Source organism: Schistocerca serialis, chromosome 5 (genome assembly GCF_023864345.2).
Source record: "Schistocerca serialis cubense isolate TAMUIC-IGC-003099 chromosome 5, iqSchSeri2.2, whole genome shotgun sequence".
In the NCBI taxonomy this organism is placed as follows: Eukaryota; Metazoa; Arthropoda; class Insecta; order Orthoptera; family Acrididae; genus Schistocerca; species Schistocerca serialis.
Window position 1 is genome coordinate 551842868 of NC_064642.1, and position 17330 is coordinate 551860197.

The 17330-nt window shown below is 38.6% G+C and overlaps 1 protein-coding gene across 3 annotated transcripts in view; it reads left to right on the plus strand.

Annotated features, from left to right (window-relative positions):
- The first annotated feature begins 12463 nt into the window (after window positions 1–12463).
- LOC126481409 (decapping and exoribonuclease protein-like) overlaps window positions 12464–17330 on the plus strand; it is a 43150-nt gene continuing 38283 nt past the window's right edge. The window contains exons 1-2 of one of the 3 annotated variants that reach the window (XM_050105145.1): window positions 12623–12823; window positions 12907–13044. In XM_050105145.1, the coding sequence (XP_049961102.1) occupies window positions 12771–12823; window positions 12907–13044 (191 nt within the window). In that variant the 5' untranslated portion in view covers window positions 12623–12770. Of the gene's footprint in view, window positions 13045–17330 lie in introns of all 3 variants that reach the window. The other 2 variants (XM_050105146.1, XM_050105144.1) reach the window with 2 other exon arrangements.

Consider the following 17330-nt stretch of genomic DNA (forward strand, 5'->3'; position numbering starts at 1 on the left):
ACTGTCCCTATCGGAGATGGTGTGAGCTCTGTGTACAAAAGTTTTGAGCACGCCATTCTTTTGGGCCGGGTGGTGGCAGCTATCCGCATGTAGGTACAAATCGGTGTGCATCTTCCTCCTATACACACTGTGCCCCAAAGTGCCGTCAGCAACGTGGTCGATTGCCCAAATATTGTGTCCTATGCACACTCATACCAGGCTGTTCACCCGAGATTTATTTCGTCGAGGGTAAAGTTGATCTTCGACGTTAAGATTTTGTGATTTTTCTCTATATTGAGTTTATTATCTTTGATTAATTTTAGTATTTTCGTAGACGGCAGCACTGACTCTCAGTTAAAATAGTAAACACAATTTTATGAACGAAGAAATTCCGCTGCAACAATGCATTTTATACTTAACGATCATCTGAATTAAAGGTGTGATTTCCAATTCTTTTCAATCAGACGGAATCGAACAACAGCACAGAGAGTCGTGTTCTCGTCAAGGCGCAAAAGAAGAATGAATACGTAAGTAAATTGTGTTACGATCCTAGCCTGAATTTGTTGTTCTTCAAATAATAGCTCTTAAGGTAGTTATTTATTAGAATAAGAAAATCTGTATCCTTGTAAAGTCGATCATGACGTCTAATTTACAAGGAGAAAGCTGGATAAGCGGGAAAAAGAAATTATTCTCCCAAGTATCTCTTACTGGCATTTAAGGCTGTCCAAGCTGGTACAATGAGTATTAGGCGAGGATCAGTGGAATATGTGGTGCCATACACAATACTGAATGACACAATCCACAACAGGCATCTTCCTAGGTGTGGCCGCCGAACTGCACTTAGTGCCGAGGACGAAAAGAATTTAGTAGAAAGTATCATGCTCAGTGGAGTACTGAGATTTCCACTACATGCTAGAGATGTTACAGAAAGTGGTGGGTCACGAATGGACATTCTGTGTGTTCACAAATTTTTAGATTCAGATAAATCTGAGAGTGAGAAATTAATAACATCTGGTATATGAAAGTTATGCTTATGAACAAGTTAATACATCTACAGCCCAACAGCAGTAATAATACAGTAATAATAATAATAATAATAATAAGATGTAAAACTTATCTGACAAAAAAAGATTTCTTTTTGTTTAATTTTGTTGTTTTGTACATAATTAAGTATGGTTTAGAGCAATAACGAAATAATTCGTAAACTTTCGCAATTCTCCATTTGGCATTTTTGTATAAGTGGAAGTTTTCGTGCTTTTTCCGGACAAATGTACAAAATAACTAACAGATGTACTAGTTCACGAATTTACTTCCTGTCTGAAAATCAATTATTCTTACGCTCTCCCACACAACAACTGGCGCTAACTGTGCCCTTCCTTATTAAATGTTCGCTTGAATACATGCTTATTCGATTTTGTCACTCTCACAACCAACGGATCTGTTTTTGGAGACCCTAGTTCCTTTCCAGCTAACTTTTCCTGGTAATCTACTTTTCTGTTCTCAGAATGAGAGTTTCACTCTGCAGTCCATTTAGCTCTAATATGAAACTTCATGACAGAACAAAGCTGTCCAATAATCGAACCTGCAGCTTTATTTTTCTTTTAGATTCAACATAGTTCATGTTTACACTGCACACGAAAGACAATTTCCGCACAGTAATCAGCCGACTCCAAACATGAAGTGCCATATGTGGAAACAGTTACACTGAAGTAGTAATGTCTACCAACATGGTCACTCGACTAGAATACAAAGGAGGCACTGAGGTCCATAAGGGCCTAAAGTACACAGTTGTCGATCCCTTGTTTAAGTGAATATCACAGAAACAAGTGATATAGCTTTTCGTGGAATTTCATATATACAATGTGGGCCTGCGGCACAGCTAAACCTGACTCACCACAAAATCAACACACTTCAGAAGCATGAATAAATACTACAGTCTTACAATAGATGGTGATGTGTTTTAGACCCATACGATTCTCGGTTGGTAGGACATGTTCTGAGGCATGAAGGGATCACCAATTTAGTATTGGAGGGCAATGTGGAGGGTAAAAATCGTAGAGGGAGACCAAGGGATGAATACACTAAACAGATTCAGAAGGATGTAGGTTGCAGTAGGTACTGGGAGATGAAGAAGCTTGCACAGGATAGAGTAGCATGGAGAGCTGCAGCAAACCAGTCTCTGGACTGAAGACCATAACAACAACAACGATTCTCAGCACCTCAAATGGTTTACTGTATAATAAAATTCATAACTAGATATGCTATAACTCATTCAGAAACCCACAAAATATGTTTACTGTCAGTACAACTTCAACATTTACTGACGACCGATCTAATTTTATTACGGTATATTAGTGAGTGAATTAGCATATCTGAGGAGTGTGCTATTATCTACGAGGATTTATCCCGAGCGAGTAGAGATAAACGTCTGCCGCACTGTGCTAGTACCTGGTGGCACTTACGTGACCTTCTAGTTGAGTGGCAAGGGCCTGTGAACCGTGCATGTTGTTTATCATATCTGTATGTACTCGTATATGGCCCTTAAGGCAATTTCATCACGCGAGTTGTGCATGCATAGAAGCTCCATAAAACGTGCACAACTGAAAGTGTGCTAACGATTATGATACAAAGTTTCACGTAGTCTAGAGGAGCAATAGTGTGGTAGATTTAACTGGTGTATCTTTCAGAATGCAGCATCGATGTTACATTTAACAGTACCCAAAGAAAAATAAGCAATAAATCCGCAAGGTGTCGAAAGTTAGGGCGTTCACTTGCTCTTGTGCTGTTACATAGTAGCCACTGCTGGTTACGGATATTGTTCAGAACTATCTGAATCGTGAGGGCAGTCGCGAGAAGCGTCTCAAAGACAATAGACCTGGAAGGATTGGATGTAAAGTTTCCTCTGACATCACAAGGAGCTTTCGGTCAGATTGCTTGAGAATGTGAAGTAATCAAGATGCGCTATCACTAGAAAAGAAACGAAACACTACTTTGAAAACCTTCAAGAATCTATTGAAGGAGTGCACCCAGAAAACGCAATAAATGTTGACAAAACTAACTTTTCTAGTGATCCTGGGTCCACAAAAATCTTGGTTAAACATGGTGTCAAACATCTGGAAAGGATCGTAGACACCTCAAGAATTAGCAAGAGTGTAATGATGGCTGCAGCTACTGATGGAACTCCTCTCACTCCTTGTATGGCTCATAAAGCTGAACACTTATATTCTAGTTGGTGTGATGGAGGGATTCAAGGTTCAGCATTCAGTAGAAATTCAAGTGGCTGGTTCGACATGATAATGTTCAGTGATTGGTTCAACAAGATGGAGAGAAAGGATGGACATAAGATCATCATTGGAGATAACGTATCAGGCAATGTGTCCGAGGTAATCCATTCCTGTGAAGAAAACAACGCAGTTTTGTGCCACTTTTGCCAAACACAACACACATTTGCTAACCCCTTGAAGTGGCATTATTTCGCCCTTTGGAGGATGCATGGCGGTAAGTTTTGAACACTTACAAGATGAAGAACAGAAGAAGACTGCCAAAGATTGAGTTTCCTCACATGCTGAAGTCGGCCTTTGATGAAGTTGGTACCTGCACTCAAGAAGATATGAAGTTTGGATTTTGTGGATCGGTTTAGTTCCCTTCAGTCCAGACAAGATGTTAAGTAAAATTCCTGATTTTGAGGAAAAGGACAGCTCTGCCGACGTTTCCTGCTTAGGACTACTTACCCAAAAAAACACATCCACAAGCGAAACAAAAAACGGGGAAAAAGGTTAAAAGTTTTTTCAGGGAAAGGTGTCTCAGCTTAGGAGAAGATGCAAGAATTTATAGTCTTCTCTGCCTGGAACCTGGTGAAGATCATGAGTCTTCAGAAACAACAGATGCTGGAAGCAAAAGTAGAGATTCCAGTGATGTGGAAGGAAACCAAGAACCACAGAACAAAAATATGTACGACGTTGACAACTTGGTTTTGATCATGTTAAAAAAGAAAAAAGGAGACCGAAATAAATCTTACATCGCCAAAATAATTCCAATGACAGGAGATTAAATCACGATGAGTTTTCTGAGGAAAAAGGTCACTCCCAAGGGAACATATTTTGTCTATTGCACCTCAGTTGATGAAGTAATTTAAAAATTTGAATGAGAGAAACTTTGTGTTCATTTCATTTCCATTGACAGTGATTATTTGTTTGTATACAGTGTAAAGTATTAGCAAGTAACATGTTTTTGTTCATTTTATTAATGACAACACCAGGTAATGTCACATGAATTAAACGAATAATAGTTGTAACAGTGTCCTCTGTTGTAAAATAAACATTCAAATACTCTTTTTGTATGTGGCTTTAACTAAATAATTAGTAAGGTATAAATAATGAAACTTATAAAATATAGATAACTGATATATTTATTTTTGCTAATCGACTTTAGTCTTATTGTTGTGTCATCCAAACAAGATGTAACCAGGACAAAAGCCCCACAGGCGCAAAGATGTGAGCTGGTTCCAGTGTCATATAGACTCGCTACTTGAGCGAGTTCCACCAGTGTCACAGGCGGCGCTGAGGATAAAAATATCGACTTGGCCTCGGCCAATTGCCTGCAAGTACAATCCGCCAATAACCGGACGATAACAGGCAGAAGTCTACTTCGAAGATAGAAAAGCAGCTGTCACCCACTTGGTTATAGGTCATCATCCTGGGAACATCGTTTAGTGACTCTTAGAAGTAAACAGACAGTTGTTGTAAATTGTATTTGCTACTCACTGTAAAGTTTACCTACGATTATTTGCACTCAGCCATAAACTAAAAGTAAATAAGACCCCCAAAAATTAATTATGGTTGGTTCATGTGTTCCAGTACAAGCTGTTGTGGAAAATTCTATCCTGATGCAGATTATGTTCATTGCTATGCCCATCAATCTAATCTTACAATGACCACGGTGGCATCAATCAACTGCAATGTGAAAATACTTCTTTCGAGTTCACAGGGAATATGTGCATTCTTCTCAAATAGCCCCCACCAGAATGAGATCGTTGATGAGGTTGCGAAAAGTGTGTGTCTCGATCTTGTCCTATTAGGTGGAATTTTCATCTTGATCTGTAAACACAGTTCATGACTGCAAGAAAGACATCAGAATACTGAATGTATGAATCACATAATGAAAAATAACTATATAATGAGTGCAACTACTATTTGCCAGGCACTTGGTCATAAAAAAGTTCTTTCCAGTTGTAGTTTTAATTATTGTTTGCAATTCTTTGTAAAGTTATGCCATTAGTTTAAGTTCTCTTTGGTCATCTACAACATGGAGACACTAATGTGTGCTCTGTTGATGAAGCCATTAAATATGATCAAGATCCGAGGAGATATTGACAACCCCTGTGGTAGTGAATCTATGGATTGGTCAATGAAGAAAAGGAAGTTGGACACAACTAAGTGGAAAAAAGATGAACAGCAGATGTGTGGTGAGATAATATCTGAGGTCATCTTGTAGCTTCATTATTGTTTCTCCCACAAAAGTTTCCCTTCTGCTTTTCTAACTTTGCTGATGATATCTGATAGAAAGTATGTTTTGCGTACTGTGTATTTTCTTGGATAAGCTTAAATGACATCATGAATTATCTTCTACCTACATAGCACTAGAATTTACATCATTGTCAGGTGACTCCAGTATATAAGATGGGTAAAGAACATTCCCCCAAAATTATAGACTTCAGTTTGCTACAGAGACTGAGGAGCTTATGTCCATGAAACAGCTTGGTTTTAGAAAGCATCACTCTTGCAAAACTCAGCTGATATTTTTCTCATATGATATACTGCAAACTATGGATGAAGGGCAAGGGGCAGATTCCATATTTCTAGATTTCTGGAAAGCATTTGACATGATGCCCCACTGGAGGCTGTTAATGAAGGTACAAGAGCATGGAATAAGGTCACAGGTATGTAAATGGCTTGAAAACTTCTTAATTAATATCAGCCAGCATGTTGTCCTCGATGACGAGTATTCATCAGAGACAAGGGTGTCACCTGGAGTGCCCCAGGGAAATACGATTGGACCGCTTTTGTTCTCTATATACATAAACGATTTAGCAGGCAGGGTGAGCAACAATCTGTGGTTGTTTGCTGAAGACGCTGTAATGTACGGTAATGTGTCGAAATTGAGTAACTAGGAAGATACAAGACGACACACAAAATTTCTAGTTGGTTTGATTAATGGCAGCTAGCTCTAAATGTGGAAAATGTAAGTTAATGAAGATGAGTAGGAAGAACAAACCAGTAATGTTCGGATACAGTTTTACCAGTGTCTGACTTTACACAGTCAAGTCGTTTAAATATCTGTGCATAACGTTGCAATGCGATATGAAATGATATGAGCATGTGAGAACTATGATAGGGAAGGCGAATGGTCGACTTCCATTTGTTGGGAGAATTTTGGGAAAGAGACCACATATACTAAGCTAGTGTGACCTATTCTTGACTACCACTCGAGTGTTTGGTATCTGTACCAAGTAGGATTGAAGGAAGACATTGAAGCAATTCAGAGACAGGCTGCTATATTTGGTACTGGTGGGTTTGAACAACATGTAAGTGTTACAGAGATGCTTCAGGAGCTCAAATGGGAATCCCTGGAGGAAATGAGACGTTCTTTTCGAGAAACTCTATTGAGAAAATTTAGAACCAGCATTTGAAACACGATTCTACTACCGCCAACATACATTGCACGTAGGGACCACAAAGATAAGACACGAGAAATTAGGGCCCATACAGAGGCAAATAGACAGTCGTTTTTCCCTCGCTCTATTAGCGTGTGGAACAGGAAAGGAAATGAACATTAGTGGTACAGAGTATCCTCTGTCACGCACCGTTCGGTGGCTTTCGGAGTATCTATGTATATGTAGATGTTAGTCGATAGAAGTTTATAACAACAAACAACCTAGACGTTCACTAAGCTGTCTACGCTGCTAATTCTAAAATTTCCATGATGTGGGCCAAAGCAGAAAAGGTTATTTTCAACCTTGGAATGGGTATGAGACATGCAAGATTGCCAGCGTTGGCGATGCTTTTCATTGAAAGAGATCTCATGATGGAGATCCTAGACTTAAATCAACTGGTGACCGACAAGTTTGCGTCAGTAAAAAACAGAAGAGCAGGGCGAATTTCCAGTGTGAGTGAGGTAAGAGTAAGTTAGTTAGTTAGTTACTTCTATGTTCCATGGCTCATTTTGCACGATAAATCGTCATGATGTGAAATGAGTCATTTTACACTCATATTGAAAATTAATTTGTACATCTATTTGTATTCTAAACATCACCATATTATTGTTATTATTCCTCAAAATGAAAACAAGATATCCAGACTGAGTTAGCAATTCATACCCACAACCTTTTACACATTAATAACATAGGGATTCTTCTATGGAATAACTTTTTCAATTTATTTTCAAATTTTACCTTGCTGTCTGTGAGACATTTTATATCACTAGGTAAGTAGTCAAAAATTTTTATTGCAGCATTGTGCACCCCTCTCTGTGCTAAAGACAACCTTAATGTTGAGTAATGAATGTCATTTTTCTTCTAGTATTGTAATTATGTACCTCATTGTTCCTTCTGAACTGTAGTGGATTATTTACAACAAACTTCATGAGGGAATAAATATACTGTGAAGCAGCAGTCAGAATGCCCAACTACTTAAACAGATGTCTACATGACTATGAAGGCTTTCCTGGCGTAATAATTGATAATATTCTTCTCAGGTGTGCAGCCAGATCATAACGTCATGACACAATATTTCCGCGGTCCAACTGGCCGCCATCTTCAGGTTAGAGTGCTGGTGCACGATCTCGCCGGAACTGACTTCCCAGCGCAAGCGGTGGACCCTATATAGGCCGCAGAAGGCCCACAACGTGTGCGCGAGAAGGTGCCGTAACTGCCCTCTAGCGCAAGTAAACATACCGCGCCGCCAGTGATGGAAACAGGCGAAATCTAGATATCGCTATCAAAAATTAAAAAAAAAAAAAAAAATTAAAAAAGAAAGTTAAAATTTTATTCCGACGGTCGAAACACAAACCGTTGTTTTTGTAATGTCAGATAACACCGGGTCCCAAGTCTTACTTAAAAGATAACCCTTGTCTCTATTAATAAGATTATGAGATAAACGAATCTCTATGGATTCTTTTCAAACACAGTCCCAATAACGAGATGCAGGGGCAACCATTTGTGGCTCGTCATATAGCATTCTGTGTCCCTCGGTGAGACAGTGCTCTGCCACTGCAGATTTCTCAGGTTGAAGCAACCTTGTGTGGCGCTGGTGCTCAACACTTCGATCCTGAATGGTCCAGATTATCTGACCAATATAAGCCTTTCCACAGTGGCAAGGGATCTTGTACACACCGGGCTTCCTCAAACCCAAGTCATCCTTAACAGAGCCAAGAAGCGCTCTAATCTTGGCTGGCGGATGAAAAATACTTTTGATATATCTTTTCGGAATTCTTCCTATCTTCGAGGAAATACTCCCAGAAAAAGGCAGAAAAGCCACTGATTTGCAGGTATCTTCTGGCGGTTCAGGCGAAGGTCCAAACAAAAAAGCACGACGGATCTGTTTATCTGTATAGCCATTCTGCTTGAACACAACCTTAAGATGGTCCAATTCTTGTGTCAAGCTTTCTCCATCTGAAATGGCATAAGCTCTTCTCGCCAACGTCCGTAGGACCCCCGTACGCTGGAATGATGGATGACAGCTAGAAACATGCAGGTAACGGTCCGTGTGCATAGGCTTTCGATAAACACTGTGTCCCAGTGTCCCATCATCCTTTCTGTACACCAGAACATCCAGAAACGGAAGCTTTCCATCACTTTCCACCTCCATGGGTCTTTGTGAAATTCTGGGTGAGACTATTCACAGAAAACCAGTCAATGACACTTTTGAGAACTTTTTTCACCGTTTCTTCCATTTCTGTATGTATACTGGGAGTGATTACAATACTCGTGTCATCTGAAAAAAGAACTAATTCTGGTTGTTGCACATTAGATGGTAGATCATTTACATACATGAGAAATAGTAGTGTACCTAACATTGAGGCTTGGGGAAAGGAGCACAGGTAGTCCCAGTTTTCAAGAAGAGTCGTCGAGCAGATGCGAAACTGTAGACCTATATCTCTAACATCTATCTGTTGTATAATTTTAGAACATGTTTTTTTGCTCTTGTATCATGCCATTTCTGCAAACCCAGAATCTACTCTGTAGGAATGAACATGGATTCCGAAAACAGTGATCGTGTGAGACCCAACTCGCTTTATTTGTTCATGAGACGCAGAAAATATTAAATACAGGCTCCCAGGTAGATGCCATTTTCCTTGACTTCCAGAAGGCGTTCGATACAGTTCCGCACTGTCGCCTGATAAACAAAGTAAGAGATTACAGAATATCAGACCAGCTGTGTGGCTGGATTGACGAGTTTTTAGCAAACAGAACACAGCATGTTGTTCTCAATGGAGAGGCGCCTACAGACGTTAAAGTAACCTCTGGTGTGACACAGGGGAGTTTCTTTTCACAATATATATAAATGACCTAGTAGATAGTGTGGGAAGTTCCATGCAGCTTTTCGCGGATGATGCTGTAGTATACAGAGAAGTTGTAGCATTAGAAAATTGCAGCGAAATGCAGGAAGATCTGCAGCGGATAGGCACTTGGTGCAGGGAGTGGCAACTGACCCTTAACATAGACAAATGTAATGTATTGCGAATACATAGAAAGAAGGATCCCGTATTGCATGATTATATGATAGTGGAACAAACACTGGTAGCAGTTACTTCAGTAAAATATCTGAGAGTATGCGTGTGGAACGATTTGAAGTGGAATGATCATATAAAATTAATTGTTGGTAAGGTGGGTGCCAGGTTGAGATTCATTGGGAGAGTAATTAGAAAATGTAGTCCATCATGGGGAGAAGAGGAGTTTGTGGCACAACTTGACAAGAAGAAGAGATCGGTTGCTAGGAAATGTTCTGAGGGATCAAGGGATCACCAATTTAGTATTGGAGGGCAGCGTGGAGGGTAAAAATCGTAGAGGGAGACCAAGAGATGAATACACTAAACAGATTCAGAAGGATGTAGGCTGCAGTACGTATTGGGAGATGAAGAAGCTTGCACAGGATAGAGTAGCATGGAGAGCTGCATCAAACCAGTCTCAGGACCACAACAACAACAGTCCATCATAAAGGAGGTGGCTTACGAAACACTTGTTCGACCTATACTTGAGTATTGCTCATCAGTGTGGGATCCATACCAGGTCGGGTTGACAGAGGAGATAGAGAAGATCCAAAGAAGAGCGGCGCATTTCGTCACATGGTTATTTAGTAAGCGTGATAGCGTTACGGAGATGTTTAGCAAACGCAAGTGGCAGACTCTGCAAGAGAGGCGCTCTGCCTCGCGTTGTAGCTTCCTGTCCAGGTTTTGAGAAGGTGCGTTTCTGGATGAGGTATCGAATATATTGCTTCCCCATACTTATACCTCCCGAGGCGATCACGAATGTAAATATAGAGAGATTCGAGTGCGCACGGGGGCTTTCCGGCAGTTGTTCTTCCCGTGAACCATATGTGACTGGAACAGGAAAGGGAGGTAATGACAGTGGCACATAAAATGCCCTCTGCCACACACCGTTGGGTGACTTTCGGAGTATAAATGTAGGTATGTGATTTTTCACAAGTCAGAGTTATGTCACTGGATTCTGTTGGCTGAATAACTACTAAGTACAACTTTTGGCATTCTTTTGGTTAAATATGACATGACCCATTGGTTGTCTATATCATCAATCCCATAAAACTTCAATTTATCTTGGAGTATACTTTGGTTCACACAATCAAATGCCTTGTATAGGTCACAGAAAATGCCTACCAGTGCTATTTTGTTATTTAATGCTTGTAATATCTGGTGTGTGAACACGTAAATGGCATTGTCGGGAGAGGAAGCCTTCTGAAACCCAAACTGTGATATTCTGAGGATATTATTGTTAGCAAGGTAAGATACTATTCTAGAACACATCACCTTCTCAAAAATTTTGGAAAATGATGTCAACAGTGAAATAAGTCGGTAATTACTGACGTCTCTCTTATCGCCTTTCTTAAAGAGGGGTTTAACAATGGCATATTTTAGTCTCTCTGGAAAAATGCCTTGAATTAGTAATGCATTACATATTTTGGACAACACTGGACTTATTATAAGGGAACAAATCTTTATTACTCTATTGGAAACACCGTCAAAACCAGAAGGGCTTATATTCTTCAGAGAATTTATGACCGTCTTAATTTCAGAAGTAGAATAGGTGGTACATTCACATGATGTAATTTTGTGAGAGTTACTTCTTCAACATATTACTGTGATCTTCCTCTTGAACTGTAGGTCCCTAAGTTTTCTACTGTCTTAAAGAAATAATTATTAAATTCATCTGTTACCTGTGACATGTCATTTGTAACCCTTCCATAATTCAATAGTAATGTTATCCTCTTCTGTGGTTGGTTGTCCTGTCTCTTACTTCACAGCATTCCATATCTCCTTAATTCTGTTGTCAGATGTTGTGATATCTGACATTATTTCGATGTTTCTTCATTTTGTAAAACCTTACTTAGTAATTTTGGGTACTTTTTCTAGTGTGCAACTACTGCTGAGTCTCTACTTGTTCTTGGAAAAAGATACATTTTCCTTTCACAAGGTACTTCAATCTCCTTAGTGATCCATGGTTTTCTACATGTTTAATGTCCCTTCTGATTAGCTTACATGGAACGCTATTTTCAAATGCTAACATGAATTTATCATGGAATAGACTAAATTTTATTTTGCACTTGGTTCTTAATAAATTTCATCCCACGTTGTTTCTTGTAAACTACTCTTAAAACACCTACCCATAGTCATTAATGATTCTGAGTTCCACTGAGGAGTATTCACACTGTAGGGCACTATATCATTTATCTTGGCTAACTGTGCATCGTAATCAGAGAGAGTGTTTGTTACTGGGTAAACAGCTATTTTCTTGGTTTGTGTCTCATCAAAGAAAACATTATCAATGAGGGACCTACTGTCTTTATCCACCCGTGTTGGAAAGTTAACTACGGTACTGATAGCAAATTGTAGGTTCCAAATAAGTTTTCCAGATCATTTGTCCTGTCAGAATCCTTTAGAACTGTAAATTTAGCTCTTTACATAAGTTGGCTCTTTGCCACAGAAATTTTCTGTCACAAATCTTCAATTTTTTGCAGGCTTCGTAAAGTGGATCTAAAAAACTGAAGTTTATATCATAACGAATGTCGGGAAACCAGGCGTCAATGCGAAGAATTTTCTCCCTTGTAAATATCTCATGTAAAAATGCAACAATGAAATTTCGGTGCGAGACCCTACTTCAGATACCACCGGCCGCCACTGGTTGTCATATCGGTGAATTTCCTTACGAACAGCAGTATTCGATAAAGTCAATGTACTCAGTATTCTCACGCCAGTACACACACTGCTTCCTTGTGTTGCTTGTGAAAATCTACTGGCAGTGTGAAATGCTACTCGAGTATCGCCACTGGAATTTATTTTGAAATGCAACTTTCGTGACTTCTCTAGAGTACATTATTTTAGTTGTATGTGGAAGGCGTTTGATGGCCGATTGGCCGGCTAACTGCAGTGAAGTGTTATCTTTGCGTCGTCAATGTTGTCGTCTGCTGACACTGCTGTGAGTGTTGTTTGTTTCTGTCGGTTGGGTACACGCGGTAAACAGACAGACTTTTTGTGAGTTAGAAAAATGTCGGCTAAGCTAAATGTTCATTTGCAAGAAGTTCCAAGGACCTTCCCCACTTTTCAAAGGCCTGAGGTATTAGGTTACTACAGTCTCAACACAGAGCGTCAGTTTTGTGATGACTTATCAGAATTAAAGTATCTTGTTCCCCACCACAGACGGAAACGAAAACACAACCTTAATTACAAGATTGAAGATATTGTTAAGAAAGATGAAGATGTCAATGAGAGACTGGACACGATATTGCAGTGGATTCTCCGCAATGCTCATAATTTGAAAGATGACAGCGGAACTAGGTTTGTGACGTGTGTTCTTTGCAGTGTATTTTATTCGAACAGCATTAAAATAATACCGAGCATTTTAATGTTTTATTGAGCTTATATTATGCTTCATTTGACGGCACTGGAAAATACTTCTGTTTGTTGCTCCATCCAGTACACGTGTTTTTTTAGTAGGTGTTAGTGTGTTTCTAAAGTGAAAGTTTTTAAACGTTGAATCCACTCGTCATTATCCGTCGCACAGATAAAACTAGAAATCTGTAGCGGTTGGTGTTGCCCAGAAAGCAAATCTGTATTGCTTGCAGCATTTTGTAGGGCATCTAATATGGATAGAATAATAATAATAGCAAATCAACCGAAACAAATGGAATATTTTGCAGTGTGTGCATGAATGAAGCAACCGTCGTTACTCTGTAATAAAAACTGACCACTGACTACTCATTTGGCACAGTAAACAGAAATGAAACAGCAGATAGAATAAATGTTTTCTAGCAAACTATATTCACACTTACGAACTGACGTTGATGTTTTTATTCGACAACCATCTCTGTGCATACCGATTGTGATGGCTGATAATTCCTGAATTATGGTCATTGTCTTAAAATGACTCAATACTAGCATTTGGGGAACACTAATACCAGATTTTATGGTTGACCCAAAACTTTGTGATATTTTATTAGAATATGGGTAACTGGGAAACCAAGTAATGATAATAGCAGTAAGTTTGTGGCACTGCATATAATGAATAAATTGCATAAAATATTTCAAACAAAAAGGAAATTGAATGTTGAAGTATGTTTTGAGAAACAAATGGGAATAATTGTTGATCTGATTCACAATAATAATTGGTGAGATGATCCTTGACTAAGTAAATAAGAAAGTCTGTAAAATTTACAGGACTTTAGTAAACAAGTGACAGACAGACAAGGCTCAAAAAAGAAATATTGGACTTTTTGTTGTAAAGCTTCTCATGAAATTTAGTAGCTCCTTGTATAAAATACATGGGTCATTGCTAATACATAATATTGTGATTTTGACACATGTATTGCAAACACGTAGGGCACAGTTGCAGCTTATAAAACCACTGATTATAATAAAATTGACTGGATGTTGACAAATATTCTGTTGTCAACAAAGTATTAAACATCAGGCATTGAAAGGCTTGTTATTTAGTACACTATTTCCTCTGAGTGTTATAGAGCCCTTTAAGCATTGTATTTATTGATACTACATAATAATTATTAACAAATTAAATTACTGTACCCAAGAGATAAAGAGATATAATTTTAACTTGAAATCATAATTGTAGTATCAAAATGCAGCTTCATTTGTGGAAAGAAGGGCAGCAGTCATATGCTTTATCTTAAAGGTGGTTTAAGCAGTAGTTAAAGGTGTATATTCATTTAATACTGCCTAAAACAGCCCTGGGCTGAACTAAAACTGCCATCCTTCTTTCACAAATGAGATATTGTTTAGACACTACAAATATGTTAGGCTGAAACTGTGACAATAGGAAAATATATACTCTCTTTCAGAGAATGTGTGTAGGACCTTGTTTGGTAATGTGCACCACTCTGTTCCCCATTTGTGTGTGAAGGAGAATCTAGTCACTGACATTTTTCATTGTAGCTTATTTATTTTATGAGATTGGTCTAATCCATAGCTTCTCCATTCTTCCTCACTCATCATACTGTTAATAGTCACCTATGCACTGCAGCATATAAGGGTTGTATGCATGCTCTGAATCTGTCAGTTTCCTCTGTCATTCTAATCACATTTCATGTCATTTATCATGTCAGTGATACCACCAAAGCGCTCAACATTTCTGTGAAAAAATCTTGCTGCTCTTGCTTATACTGACTCACAATCTGAAACTGGATGTTGTCAATATGTGTCCCACACAGAATGACAATGCTGCAAATAAGGCCTAATCAAGGAGCACTATGCCTTCTTTTTTTTTATTAATGGTTTAAAAGCCTCACTTCTTAATAAAGGGTTGTGTGTGCACTATGGAATACTTCTTTTAAGTGAAAATTCTAATTTAGTTTACTATTAAACGTTACTCTAGATACTTAAGGTTAGTTGACTCATTAAACATCTTCACCACTACATTATACTCAGGTGTTGCCCCGGACCTGCTGGAACAGAATTGTCAGTGCATTCCCCTGCTGTAGCAAGATCTTCCTGGAGAGTTTCACAATCTCTTAATTACCTTGTTTTGTGATACACCATCAGATCATCTGCAAACTGGCAAATGTTAGAGTTGATATCAGTTCCAGTGTCTTTTATACATGGTATAAACAGTAATAGCTCCAGCAGTCTTCCTTAAAGCACAACTGAAAATAATTCGGGTTTCTCTGATACAGCTTTCTCTATCCTTATATTCTGAGTTCTGCACTGTAAGCATGCCTTTATCTAAATCATAATCCTGTTATTAATTCCTGGAGCCTATAATATCCACATTAAGAGCCTTGGTGGTCTCCGTTGAATGTGTTTAACAGTGAAGTCTTAAATTTTTTGTGACCATTGAGTGTAAAGTCCCATAGTTCCTCCATCATTTATTCTGAGAAATGTGGTACTTTACATCACTAGATCAGTTGTCAACAATTAAAATTTCTGGTTCGTTATTAGTGACAGGTATTCAGCATTGTAGCTCAGTGGACTTAATTCGTGAGTTGGAAGATACATGATTCTTGCCCCCATAAATAAGGGGTGATCAAAAGGCTTCCATTTGAGGGTCTTGCTGCAGAGTATATGCAATGTAGAATGACTCTGATGCTGGTGTATAAACTTTGACATGTAACAAAGGATTAGTGAGGCATTTGTTTCTTTATGAGGTGCTTGCAGCAAATATGGAAATGTGAAGTGTGTTGACATTATTACCAGATGCGTCCAAACAGGGCCAACATGCTGTTGTTCTTTTCATGGCTGCTAAAGGACAAACACTGGTAGACATTCATTGGATAATGAAAGCGTATGGGGCAGCATGTCTGTCGAAAACTTCCGTTGTGGAATGGTGCGCCAAGTTCTGTGCTGGTCATGATTTGACTCAAGATGCTAGACAATGTGGGAGGCCAGCCTCATCTATATGCATAGTTCAAGTGGGAGACACTCAAGCATCCATCCTATAGTCCTGATCTCTCCCTATGTGATTATCATGCTCTTCGTCCCTTAAAAAAGGCCTTGAAGAATCAGTGTTTCCTGCCAGATGCGGATGTGCAGCTGGCAGTTACAGGCTTCTTCATGCAGCAGGACATTATGTTTTACCAAATAGCTATCTGCAGCTTGGTGCAGCAGTGGGATGACTCTCTCAGTGCTCATAGTGATTTTGCCTAAGTGGCATACCAATTCTGGACTGTATGGTCTTTGAACAGAAACTTTTGGTTTCCCGTAGTAATATTTGATAATTCCACTGTTAGGATTGTGCTACATGTAGGTTCTTTCTGGGTTTTGATATTTTCATGCTATTTGTTTCTCACACCACCACAAAAGATATTTTTTATATTTGTATTTGACATATATATATGTCACTTTAAATGCAGAATATACTTGTTTATCATACTTCACCATGGTTTTTCTGGGTTAGGTCCTATGTAAAATCACCAAGCAGATCTACAGCTTCTAATGTATTCAGTTACACACAGACAGATCTGATGCAGAAAAGACAGCAAAAGGAACCTCAAAATCTTAAATCTCACTTTCAAATTGATGGCATAGAAATAAGTATCTTCCTGGTCTTGTAAAGCACGTAAATTAGTTGCCAATAATTAAAGTAAATCTAGAAACTCACCAAATGGTGGAGATATTGAATCATAGACAGGCACGTAAAAAAAAAAAATTGTTGCATTTAATAATCACATTAAGTCAATCCTTTAAAATTACAATTCCAGAAAATTGTTAATTGATACAGATTTTCTCTCTGTGTAATGAGTTTTTCATTTAGAATTATGTGTATGGTTTTATGAATGCATAATGATTCATCCATTCGTGCATAAGATAGCAAAGTTTTATTTTGTTTTGTGCACCTGTCGACATCTCAATGCTTCCAACTAGTGAGTCATTTCCTTTACTCCTAAAGTATTTACATTGTGCTAAAAGTCTCCATACTATAATTTATTAATATTTTTCAAAGCAGAATAAGTATTTATAAACGTGAATATTCAAAACACTGAATTATCACAGATGGATCATGCCCAACATGCGTACTAGTCAGCCTCCATTTTATTGCAACTGGGAGTAAGAGTGATTGTTGGTCCGTGCATAATATGGGTTGATGGTATATGCTCAACTGACCTGAAAGCTCC